Consider the following 13,925-nt stretch of genomic DNA (forward strand, 5'->3'; position numbering starts at 1 on the left):
TTAAATATTTTAGTATACTTATATTTATAACCAACAATTGCAAACACAAATAAATCTGAATAATTGATTTTAACAATACACTGTGTGTGTGTGTGTGTGTGTGTGTGTGTGTGTGTGTGTGTGTGTTTGTTTGTGTTTGTGAGTGAGGTGAAAGGGTTAAATGCCAGTGTCCCTGAGTTTCACAGCATGCACTTTCATGTGGTAAAAGAGTTCAGTCTGTGTAAGTGGAGGTGAATCACTTCTTAGGCAGTATTTCCTGAACACAGCAATCCCTGATTTGAATAATGAGACTTTTTGACCTTTCTTGGCTTTTTCTCCTGTGGCTGAATCCAAATGCATCTTTACAGCAGAACGGTAAGAAAGTCTGATTACTAGTTTCTGTCTATGACCATTAGCAGAAGACAATGCACCCTGTGGAATTAGTTATGCATTTTGCATTTTTTAACCCCAAATTTCATCGTTGTTCCTTTATTTTAGTGCAGTGCTTTGCACATTCACTCAGCTCTCCAGGGAGGAGACACGAATCCTTTTTGGAGTCGTGTCAGAAATGGCATTTGTTTAAGAATAGTTTTATGCAAAATGAAAGACGTCATCACATCGTACAGCTCACATAGGTTCTTATTTTTATTGTTTATATTTAATATTTATAATAATTTAAAAGTGGTGATTCACGTTATTTAATAGAACCACCTAAAACTTTCATGTAGACGCCGACCTCCATGGAGAAAAAGGCTGGAAGCCAAACTCATGAAAACCTGGAAGGATTTTAGTCATTTAACATCTTCCGGTTGAGTGAACGCTGCCGCTACTCACCGCTAACTCTGTCGTTACCGGATTCCTGTCCTGTTCTTGTCTCTGAGGCCCACCGGTGTCTTTGTTTCTGTCCGGTTGTTTCCAGTCTGTGATGTGGCCTCTCAGGATCTATGCACTGTCTGTGTGGAAATACGCACCAGCATGTCTGGCAACTAGTGTGTTAATAATAATAAGAAGAAGAAGAAGAAGAAGAAGAAGAATACATTTTATTTATTCAGAGCACCCAAGGACACTGTACAACAAATACACAATAACAAGCTAACAATTGCCAGATTTCACCCGTGTCCTCTGAAGAAGGGTTCAGCTCAGTGATAACAGATTGGCTTTTTATCAATGTGTATATTGTGTATTTGTTGTACAGTGTCCCTGGGTGCTCTGAAAGGCGCTATTTTTAAATAAAATGTATTATTATTATTAAGATAAGATAAGATAACCTTTATTAGTCCCACACGTGGGAAATTTGTTTTGTCACAGCAGGAAGTGGACAGTGCAAAAGTTATGAAGCAAAAATTAGAATAAAATAAAATAAGAATAAATACAGTACACAACTGTACAGAATAGAATAAAATAAAATACTATATACAGTAGAATAAAATATACAATAAGATAAAAATAGAATACAAATGCTATATACAACTGAGTAAAAATACAACGATGCCAGAAAAGATTATTGCACATTAGTGTTATTGCACATTTGTGGATGTGTGTGTTTGATCAGTTAAAGTCTTTGTTGTGGAGTCTGACAGCAGTGGGGAGGAAAGACCTGCGAAATCTCTCCGTCCCACACCGTGGGTGCCGCAGTCTCCCACTGAAGGAGCTGCTCAGTGCTGTCACAGTCTCATGCATGGGGTGGGAGATGTTGTCCAACAGGGATGACAGCTTAGCCGCCATTCTCCTGTCACTCACCACCTCCACTGGGTCCAGAGGGCATCCTAGAACAGAGCTGGCCCTGCGGATCAGCCTGTTCAGTCTCTTCCTGTCCCCGGCAGAGATGCTGCCGCCCCAGCAGACCACACCATAAAAGATGGCTGAGGCCACCACAGACTCATAGTATTAGTAGTAGTAGTGTTATTAACACACTAGTTGCCAGACATGCTGGTGCGTCTAAATCACATGACTGATTTAAGATGATATAGCAGCAAGACCTACAATTGCTGAGTGTTTATTTCACCCTGTGCCAAAAGTGAGGTCTTTAAACTACATACCAATTTTTAAAATGTGTTGATAGGCCAAGTAAAACCAGAGTTATAATAAATTATTTTTGCCATGCTTTTTCATAAATATTGTTGATAAGTTTACCAAAGGAAGGGTTTTCTAAGGACAGTAAGAAAAAAAACATGATTCCCCCTTTCCTAATAGTGAAAAAATCCACTATATCACCCATTAACAAAAACACATCACATTTGGTTGCTAAGTAAAAGAGTAAAATTGTGGGATGGACACCAAAAGAAAGAACAGTGAATGAGAGAACAGCAATTTTGACAGTTTTTTGAATATTTAATGTGTTTAGAGTGTGTAGTGTGGTTGCTGCTTTTTGTTTTGTTTTGTTTTGTTTTGTGTGTCAAACAATGAGGCGACTACTGAATGTCACAGATGCTGGCCAAAAAGCCATGAAAGGCAGATTGCAGTGTAAACACTGTCTCCAGGTGGGCAACAGGAGGAGCAACACACCCTGGATGTTTCAGGCATGTGATGTGATCATCTTTCTTGTGGCAGACAGGAGGCCTTGGAAACTGCCAAGTTCACAGTGTTGGCCAGCCGCTTGAAGAATTCTATCCAAGAGATAGAAAGCAGTACTGGAAGAGCATATGGGAGAAGGACGTAACCCATAACAGCAATGCTCAGTGGCTAGTGGATCTAAAAACAGGACCACAGCAACCTCCCTGAACAGGGTCCAGTAACCATTACAGAGGCAGACATCCAAGAGAGGGTCTCCAGAATGAAGAGTTGGACTTCACCAGGCCTCAGCATGAGTCACACCTACTGGCTGAAGAAGCTGACAGCACTCCATGAGCATCTGGCAGCACAAATAAACCAGCTGCTTCTGGGACCTCCAGATACAGACAGACAAACTATTGATGCCTAACTAACCAGATATAGTAGCAGTGGACAAACAGAGGAAGACGGCTGTAGTAATAGATGGAGCTATACTGAATGACCGCAACATCAAGAAGAAAGAACACAAGTAGATGGAGAAGTACTGAGGTCTCAGAGAAGAGCTCAAGAACATGTGGAGGGTGAAGGTAACAGTGGTCCCAGTGGTAATCGGAGTGCTCAGTGCAGTGACCCCACAGCTGGCTGAGTGGCTCAAGCATATCCAAGGAACAACATCTGAGAGCTCTGTCCAGAAGAGCGCAGTCCTAGGAACAGCTAAGATAGTGCGCAGGTACTCAGGCCTATAGTACCAGGCCTGGCCTAACCAGGCCTATAGTAGACGACCGTAAAGGCAAGAGGGGAATTTGTTGATATTGTGTGTGCGTGTTTGTTCCTGTCACATTCACAATTGCCCTTTAAATCTCAGTTAACAAATTGCCATGGTTTATTATAACATACTAATGGTCAAAATGCCTCATATTCCAACAATTTCAGAAATAAAATGTCAACTTACACTTCCACCACTCAGAGGAACCACATATGAACCTGCTTATAGAAGTTTGTTTTCTCCCGGTGAGAAGATAAGAGTTACATGTGGGGAGGGTTACTGGATTCTAAACACTCAGACCACCTCGACTGAGACTACTTGCAAAAATGACGGAGACTGGACTATCAGACCAGTGTGTGAAGGTATAAAACTGCATCTGCTTTATACACATATTTTAAGGTTATTGATACTGGCATTGCGGCAGTTCATTTGTACATGAAGACGATCTGCCCCTATTAGTTGGTCTATATCTCTTTCTAGAGGTTACATGTAGCCATCCACAAGCTCTGTATTTGGATCACTGGGGTGATTCTGGGCAACAACAAAGACTGGGCGACACTGTCACTTACAGATGTGGATCAGACTACAGGAGTACAGATGGAGCTGCCTGGGCCACATGCACCAGAGATGGATGGAAACCAAATCCACTTTGTCAAGGTATTATGAGGTGTAGCTTGTTGTTCTTCCAATTCTGGTTTTATTTCTTTCATTTCATGAATTTGCAAAAACATGATTTAAAAAATCTCGTGAATAGCTGCACATCTTTTCAAAACTTGTCTGTCAATAAATGAATGATGTATGTTGTATTAAGTGCACCGTATTAGACCCATTCTACTCACAATATTATTGTAAAAATTTAGTGGGAATAAAAGAAAGATAATAGTGTCCAGTATAAATGCAAGAGAGGTTCTGAAGGAAGTTTCACTCGAATCTTTAGGGAAGATGGCCTGCATGGCTCTAATGAGGTAGAGGTAAGAATGTCCAGGATAAATGTGATTGTTCGCATTCATTTGTGATCTACTGCTTTTCTTGATCAAGCTAACTGTTGCAAGGTAGGGACTATTTATTCGATGTTTGAGCACAAGGGCACCGTAGAAAACAACATCAAGCAGCTTTTACTAGCTGCCCTTGAAAAAAAACCACATCATTAGGAATTATTATTCATAATAAAAATAAGAAGAATTAGACAAATGGGATTTGAATGAGTTAGATGTGGGAGATGGCAGTAGATGAATAAACAAATAAAGCAGATAATTGCAGCAGCAACGTTTCCTTTACAACGTTTGGCAGGACTGTGAGGAGGGAATTAATTAGAAATCTCAAACATAAATTTGATACCTGTCCAACACAGTTTATCATTAGTTACAATGAGTGCTAACCACTTTCTGAGCATAACCGAAGGACATATATCAATAGGGGAGATCATAACTGATATCAGTCGTTCAGTGGGCTGTTTGAATCAGAATTGGCAGTTTGTTTGACAAAGCTGTCTTAAAGGAAGGTTATATAGGATATCTAAGACAAATGTTTTATGTTTTATTGTGAAAAAATCTGGGTTTATGAAATTTTTAAATCATTGCATTCTGTTTATATACACGTTTACACAGCACTAGAGCTCGAATCATAAATACAAGGAAAAAATACGTTTTTGACTATTGAGTTACTACTAAAGTAACTTATCAGTGCTTAACTACATGATAGAAGGAGAAGCCACGATTAAATGCACAGCTGAGAAATGGAAGAAGCTCAACATTCAGTGTATACGTACGTACAAGAAAATAAAATATTGCTGTGAATAAGCTTTAAAACTGGAGTTTTAAAAGTTAAAAACACTGCTGGCTGTCATTCTGCCGGCTGACAGATTTCATCTTTATTCATCTTTCTTTCCCCACCATTCGTTAAGGGTAGAGAAAGACTGTAGTCCTGCTTTGAGGGACAAAACAATGGAAATAATATATGCAACATTGTACCAAAGACACAATCTTTAACTGTCCATAAATATACTGTTATACGGTAAAAACAATAACAGTAATAATATTTATATTTATAACAAGATGCAATAATATTTAATGTGCAATAATAACAGTGTGCAATACACATATACTTATTCTTCATTTTTTATTACTAAGTTAAGTTACTGTGTTGCGTTGTGATGTGTCGTATCGTGTTGTGTTATATGTTGTGCCGACATAGGACAGTTTTCCAATTTCATTGTACTATATATGACTGTGCAATGACAATAAAGAGTTATCTTATCTTATCTAAAAGAATGGACATTGATTACATCTTCATTACAGCAATGAGAAACTGAATGCCTACTAATAATAAATATTTAAAGAAAAACTTGCTTAGTTTGAAAATGGAGTAAGAAAATGGCTTATTACTATGAATCTGATTTTGTTTCATGTTTATAATGTAAACCTCACAGTAAAACAGATTCTCTTTTTCAAAACAGAGAAATGTGGAGTCCCTGAAACACCAGCAGGTCTAACAATCACCACAGATGTAACAGATGATCAAATAAGAAAAGGACAACATCTAACATTTGCTTGTGAAGACAGTAATCACATCATCAAAGGGAATGCAACGCTTGAGTGTTTGGAAAATGGACGGTGGAGCAATCCTCTTCCCACATGTGAAGGTACAACACTTGTCCTCTTTTGGTCTTACTGTTTATCAAAGGATGGAAAAAGATTGCTATTGCTGTTTTTGGTATTTCTTGGGGTGTCGTGTGAATGACTGTAAGTTACACCCACTTTAAACCCCAAATTAACAATTAACAGGATTTCAACCTTTAGTTTTGAAGGAAAAACACATTTCAGGTTATCAGTAAGATGTCCTCTGCCTGATCTGCTCTTGTGCTAATTAGTTTGTGTGAACATTGTTTCTAGTTAATTCTTTGTCATAGATGGCCACACAGTGTTAAGGTAAAGTAGAGTGATGTGCAGGGTATATGACAAATATTTCACTTCAAATGAAAAATGATGCATGACAGCAGATCAGAGTGAAAATGTGATTATTGTGACAAAATAGTATCTAATGTTGATTTTTCCTCTGTTATTGCCCACAATTTTTAGCTGCCAAGGATTGTAGGAGGCCACCACCACCTCTTTCACATGGACGGACCAAAACAGTGACTAGATACCCGTACAGACACAATGACAAGGTCGAATATGTGTGTGACACAGACTACGGCATGGAGGGTGGGCCGTTCAAAACCTGTGTCGATGGTGATTGGGTTGGAGAGATGAGATGCCGCCGTGAGTTACATTTCTCTTTTGTTACTCACAAAGTTTTTAAATCTGTTCTAAATAAACAAAGAGCCAGTGGAGGGACGCTGGAACCAGTTTAAGAAGTTTATTAAATCTGAGAAGTTGGTTAAGTGTGACGTTGAAAAGTTGTTTTCACTAACACAGACAGTAGCTCAAAACTGTTTGAAATGTGGTGCATTTAAGATTATACCTGAACACACCACAATGTAGACTTCAGGGTTAGTTTGCAGTTATATCATTAAATAATAATAATATTAATACAAACAAGAAGAATTAGTTTATATAGAAACCTCTGTAATAACCCCCCATCCCCAAACTGCACTGCAGCTCTGAGAACATCACAATGACTTCAGTTTTTAAGTGGATGGGTTTTACTTGTTCACCACTGTTGCAAAAAGCAGTTTCACCCCGGTTCGTGTATTCGTCAGGCCTCCAGAAAGAACACCGGGACTCAGTAGTCAATTAACAACACTTCTATTAATACACACTTATTGATTACACCTTCTAGAAGGGAGATGTACAGAACCCCGGACTTTCTCTGCAGATCTCAACTCCTCTGTCTGTTACATGCATTTTTGTATAAGTGACCCCCCTTCTAAACCCTCTACGAGGTGCCATAAAACTAAGTGCTATGTTTACATACCTTTACTTGTGTGTGTGCGAGCACGTGAATGCCTACATGTGCGCGTTCCCGCGTGTCTATGTGAGTGCTCGTGAGTGACTGTGTGCGCATACCTGTGTGTATGTGTGTGCACGTGAGTGAGTGTACATATAGGTGTGGGAGTATATCAGTTAAAACACTGTGGGTGTGTGTCTCTATGTACGTGACTCCCTAGAGGTCATAAGAACCCATCTCCCTTCCAGACCACAGTTATCAAGTTACAACTGTTGAGACCCCAACCCAGGTATCCTCTGGGGAATTTCCACTCAGCATTCACTCCTCTTTGTCTTACTTTCACAGTTCAACTGGGGGAAGGGTATCCTAGAAATCTACTTCTCACTTCATGACACACTGAGGCCTTTATTACATTCAGGGCAGTGTCAGTGTCTTTACAATAATTCTACATTCTATCTTAACACATTTCTAAACTCTAAAAATAAGCTAAACATTCCTACACCACCCACTAGTTTTCCTAGATACACTATTGCAGTCTGCCCAAAGTCACACTTTGAGAGATTTAATGTCAGGTTTGCTTTTCCACGATTTCAGTGTTTTTAAGTGGCCCTCTATCATTGCCACAGACATCACGCATTTCATCACCAGTTAACATGGGTTACATGGAGGAACAGGGAAATACAACATGCTTTGGACATGTCAGAGGAAATGTGAGAACCCGATGAGCACACACGAACCACAAAAGAGTTTGAACGTAAAAAAAAAATTTTTTTCATAATAAAATAATTAAAACAATTAAAAGGATAGGATTTGTAAGATGTGGGAGAGGGCAGTAGATGAATTTATCAAAGAAGCAGATCATTTCAACAGCAACATGAGTTTGATACCAGTACAACACAGTTTATCATTACTTACAATGAGTGCTAACCGCTTTCTAAGCATAATAGAACTACATATATAGGATGACAAATCAGTCTTAAAGGCTGATCTGCAAGACTCAGACTGCATGATGAATACTTCATCTGAAATGTAAAATGATATGTGACGGTATATGAACATAAAAATGTGACTAAAAAAATTATTGTGACTAAATGTTGCCTAAACTTTTTTTTTCTCTATTGTTCACACTTTTGCAGCTGCCCAGGGTTGTGGGAAGCCACCGCATCTTTCAGATGGAGACACTAAAACAAGTACCAAATACCAGTACCAACATAATGAAAGGGTTGAATATATCTGTCAGCCATACTACGTCATGGAGGGTGGACCATTCAAAACTTGTAAAGACGGTGAATGGACTGGAGAGATTAGATGCCTCCGTAAGTTAAAGTTTTCTTTGTATTTTTCATGTTACATTCTGTGAAGAGAAACGTAAAAAGTCAGTTTCTGTTTTTTAATTTTATTTAATTCCAGAGGTGTGACCCATATTTACACAAATATACACGACTGCTTGTGAGCCTCTCAAGATGAGAAACTATGTATAAAATATGAAATTAAATATGTTATTCACAAACAGCTAATCCATTACTTTGTTGAAGCCCTTAGATAAACATCTTGACTGTTCAGTTTAAAATCCACTGTGGTGGTGTACACAGCAAACATTTAAAAAACAGACAGAAACATTCATTTTTGACAAAAAGTCCAGAACCCTTTACTGTTAAAATGAATTCTGGAACTTTGTCAAAAAAACTAAGACTTTTGAGAACTTAATGTTGTAGATCAAAAGCTCACAAAAGCTGTATCTATCAAATATGATACACTAGGCATCAGTGTATCATATTTGATAGATTTTTTCATGTTGTGTTTGACATAAGAAATCAACAGGTGCAAAATCATTTCTCAATGTGTGGATAGTAGGGTCTGAAGTTTACTGAAAAACATTTTTTATGTTTTTCCATGATGAGCTCCAGTAAGACGTTCTTTAATTTTTTTTCCTGTTAACTTCAGGTGATGTTATAAAACAGACATGATGAAGTTGAATTATAGTACAGAGCCCTTGTCACACGCTGTCAGGAATAGAAATATTGTCCTGCTATTAGTTGCTGCTATTTTTATAATCATCATTAACATTTCAGTATTAATAGTGAGGTTGCATTTAGATGCATTCAGATGTTCAAATATATGGTTATAGCCTTTATTACAGGTCCAAAGAAGAACCATTTTAAATGGTTCTGTTGAATCTATAATTTAAATATTATTAATGCTTTTATGATCTCTGTGTAGAGGGCAGAGACAGGAAAATACTCTCTGTGCTAAAATGAGACAGGAAACGAAACGCGTCTGCAGAGCATGTTTTGCAGAAGCGAAACCGAAAGCAGAAAGAGCCAAAGAGTTAGTATGCATTTATCTTTGATTTAAGCTTTTAGTAGAGGCTTTTGATCAAAACATTAATTCAGTAGAGTACATCTATAGGAATCACTGATAGGGGAAAGTTCAGTTTAAGGTCAACTAAGGTTCAGAAAAGCAGATGCAAACTCTGCACGCACAGACAGACAAATAGTGAGAGGTCATGACACGACGCAGTACATAGCATGCACGCGCCCCGCACGCGTGTACGCACACACACACACACACACACACTGTTAGGGTGTAGGTGAGAGTTGACTGATGAAGCAGTAGATGCACGATGCGAGAGCTGAGCTGGCTTACGGAAACCACCGGGAGAAGATGGAAGCCAGTGTACTTTTAATTGTGCCTTAAGTTGTCAAATAGAACATTTGTGGTTTTGAAGCTGATGTATGTGATGACGCAATGAGGGGGCGTCACTAAATATACTCTGATGCATATAAAACTGTATTTTGATGTTAGGAGGATGAGATTGTGGGGCTGTCTGCTTACGGAGTCCGCTCATTCTCCCACGCGTGTCATTTCATTAAAATCATCGTCTTTACCCTTTGGACCAGTGTGGTTACTTGCATTCCTCCTGTGTTTCCTTCCCTATATTTTTGAACCTTAACAACGCACAGTTATACGAGCACACCACGCAGTGAAATGTATCCTGACACGCTCCTCGACTGTGCAAAAAGAGAGAACATATATGCATATAACCATAAAAGTGAATTAAATAAAATAAGACAATCTGGAAAATTCAAATTGAAACATCTGAAAAATGTACATTGGACGGGTGGGTATTAAAGTGTCTAGTACTGTAGTGAGGCTGAGAATAGTCAGGCTGGGATGGAAAGGACTTCAGCATGTAAAATAGTCACAGAAATATTACATAAAATTAACAGTGAATGTAATCTCCCCACAAGAGCAACAGCAACAGTAGATCATCTGTGCACCATTCCAGCGTTTGACCACAATTTAGAATTAGGCAGGAGAAAATAAATTTTATTTGTAGCCACAGAGTCCTTTACAGAACACAATATTCTGTACATTCATGTATTGTACTAACATTAAAAGACTGTTTATCTTTTATGTCTTACAGGACCCTGCACTGTGAATAGAGACGACATGAACAGACATAATATTCAGTTCAGATATTCAAGAGATGATAAACTGTATTCAGAACATAATGATCTAATCGAGTTTGCGTGTACCAGAGGACACAGACATGTTGGGGCAGTGGGAATGCGTCCGAAGTGTGAACATGGTGTGATACATTTGCCGACTTGCCAGTAATGCTTTTGTGTACAAGACTAGATAAACACGAGTACACCAATGTGTCAATAATTGAAGACCAGAATAAAGAATTAGAGCAGTGCTGTTTGTGGTCATTTCAATAAAAGCTAATAAATGCTGACTGAGTCTGCTTTCTGCTTTCTCCACGTGTTTTCTGAGTGAAATCTATCTTGCATAAATCTTCTAACAAAAATTCAGAACCTATATGCCTCACTTGGCTTAGCCTGATAACTTTATGATTTAATAAAGGTGAATTTTGAATACTAATGATCTGATTTAAAGAGTTATCAAATGATCTGTACAAAAACATGACTTGGCTGATGTTTGTTCAGTCATAAAAACCTATTGATCGTTCTGGAGTTTCTGTAACTTCTCTCTGGGTAGAATCTTTTTTCTTTTTAATCCACCTGACATGTACTTTCCTCTACAAGTTTTTATCTGCTATTATTTGGTGCTGTAAAATAAAATTCAGTTATATTCATTTCAAGAATTTTGAGTTAACATGTTTTCTGGTCCAAACAAGGATTTTTTCCTATAGTCAAACACAACCCATATAAGTGTTTGCAAAAAATAGTGCCCCTACAGGTGGCATACCCAACAAAAGTTATCATGAGATGGCTAATAAATAGTACTTCACTTTAAGAGCATCCATGTCAGTACAAGCTGTTTGTGTAGTATCTCATGCTCTTTATTCCTCACACACTCCACCGAGATGAGACATTGTGTCATTTTATGATCAACGTTTTATTAACAGCACAGTCTGCTTGAAATGAAAGTCATGACACCGATAATAACTAAAAGAGCCGAGAAAAAAAAACTGTTAGAGACAGACGTTCTCGTTATGTTTAGCCTCCACTTTGCATTTATTTGTGGGTTTAATATATGTTTTATTAAACAATAATAAATTATTAAACAATTAACATATTCAGTTACATAAAATTTGTCCTTAACTACGGAAATACCACTAGACCCACATCAAAACCTTGCCAAATGGCACCAAATAGAATCTAAACAGTGCAAATCATTTTCCAATTCAAAGTCTTACTTAAATATTCTACAGAGGCTTTTTAAAACATGTCAAAAATCCTCATTAATTCTTTAGAAAACTAAATATAAGAAATGATCACTTATTCTAATTGTGTTGTTTTTTTTTCCATGAGCGAGGACAAATATGCTCAAAATAATTAGATTTCACTTTTTATTAGAGAAAAAGAGGTTTAGAGACAAAGAACCCAGGCTGTAAACACTTTTATTGCATGTCACAGAAACATCATGTTAACAGTTGAGGCTGGTCTGATATGAGCTTACGTTTCCTCTTTTGCACCTCTCTGGATCTCCTTATATAGAGATGACCTTCTTGCAGGCAACGCTCCTTTTACCATGGCAACCACCTCTTGCTGTCCGCTCAGGTCTGCATAAAGAGATAGGGAAGGGAGTGAGGAAAAGAAAAGGGGGAGAAAGAGCTTCCCTTACCCCAGAAATTGACAGCCCTGTTTCCTCTAGCAGAGTGGGCCTCAAGGTTTTGTACCTTGCACCTGCACCAGTCCAGGCAGACGTTGCTCCTCACACATTCCTCAGAAAAGAAGGCTTCTCTCTGTTTATGCTTGTTAGTGGCTGAGGGTAGCAGTCTAAATCCAAAACTACACTACAATGCACATAACTATGTTCAGTAAATGATAAAACAAATGTGTGATGCAAATTATGAGGTAAAAGCATTATTGATGAAAATTAATTTGAGCAACTGTCATTCTTTAAATGTTTTTTTTAAAGTAACGCAATAGTTACTTTTCAAGTAATTAATTACTTTTAGAATATTGTAACTCAGTTACTAACTCAGTTACTTTTTTGAAGAAGTAACTAGTAACTACAATTAATTACTTTTTCAAAGTAACTTGCCCAACACTGGTAGCAATCTACTTCTAATACTACTCTACAATGTTTAACTATGTGCAGTAAAGTATAAAACACAAATATGTGAAGCTAATAATGAGATATTTATTATTTATATTTATTGAGTCTGTTGGCATCATGAAAAGTTTATGAAAGACTCCACAAAGCTGGGGGGCACGGGCCGTGAGCACACAGGGACTCACCCTACTTAGACTTGCCTGAGTGGAGTCTTCTCATTTGTCTTTCAAATAGAGCGCATTTCATTCATAATGTTGTAAATCCAAGCCCATTATGTATTCATGATTTTAATCCTGGGTTGTGCGAAATCCCAGAAATAAACCCTAGACAAAGTGAATCTGTGAACTAAGGTGTAGGTCTATTAGGTTATGTTGTGGTGATCCTCGGGTTGGGAGATGGGTGTTCATACTGGAGTGCAAAATTAAAACCAATGGAAATTGGACTAGAAAAGTTCAAAACCATCAGGTGCTCAGTTTAGAAAAAAGAGAAAAGAAGAGGAGGAGAAACGAGCAAAAGATACAGGTAAGCAGATGTGTCATTGGATAATGGCAGGTCATCCTGAAACAATCAGAATCAGAATCAGAATACTTTATTAATCCCTAAGGAAATTATGTGGGTTACAGTTACTCCAAGAAGAAATTGTAAAAATAGTAACAGTAACAGACTAAACTCCAAACAATACATTATGTTACAGATTTTACACATTTAAGAAATAGCACTAATATATACAGGTCACTCAATTATCAATATCAAGAATTAATAGAGGTGATTATAAATAACTATCAAGAAAATTGATAGAATATTACAGAGTAGAAAAGAGTGTGTGTAAAAGGGGTGTAACTATTGCAGTGTTCACAGTGTGTTAGATGGAGGAGTTGTACAGGGAGATGGCCACGGGCAGGAATGATTTCCTGTGTCGTTCAGTGGTGCATTATGGGTAATCTCAGTCTCTCACTGAACATCCTCCTGTGGCTAGCCAGCATGTCATGGAGTGGGTGGGAGATATTATCCAGCAATGTCTTTATCTTGGACAACATCCACCTCTAAGACACCACCCTAACGGAGTCCAGCTCCATCCCCACAACATTACTGGCCTTGTGGATCAGTTAATTTAGTCTGTTGGCATCTGTGACCCTCAACCTGCTGCCCCAGCATGCAACAGCATAGAGGATAGCACTGACCACAACAGAGATACAACAGGATAACATTAATTAGTAGGGATAGTGAAAACGTCTGTTTACGTTTGTTAGCCACTTGGCTATCATAGTAGACA

The 13,925-nt window shown here is 38.1% G+C and overlaps 1 protein-coding gene across 1 annotated transcript; it reads left to right on the top strand.

Moving 5' to 3' along the window:
* The first annotated feature begins 190 nt into the window (after nucleotides 1-190).
* LOC116334343 (complement factor H-related protein 3-like) lies at nucleotides 191-10,869 on the top strand. The gene is made up of 7 exons (XM_031757748.2): nucleotides 191-354; nucleotides 3,403-3,597; nucleotides 3,716-3,892; nucleotides 5,691-5,876; nucleotides 6,313-6,495; nucleotides 8,260-8,439; nucleotides 10,551-10,869. Exons 1-7 carry the CDS (start codon nucleotides 285-287, stop codon nucleotides 10,742-10,744), a joined length of 1,185 nt encoding a protein of 394 aa, XP_031613608.2. The 5' UTR covers nucleotides 191-284; the 3' UTR covers nucleotides 10,745-10,869.
* Nucleotides 10,870-13,925: the final 3,056 nt, after the last annotated feature.

The sequence above is a fragment of the Oreochromis aureus genome, linkage group 17 (assembly GCF_013358895.1).
Source record: "Oreochromis aureus strain Israel breed Guangdong linkage group 17, ZZ_aureus, whole genome shotgun sequence".
NCBI classification, from domain to species: domain Eukaryota; kingdom Metazoa; phylum Chordata; class Actinopteri; order Cichliformes; family Cichlidae; genus Oreochromis; species Oreochromis aureus.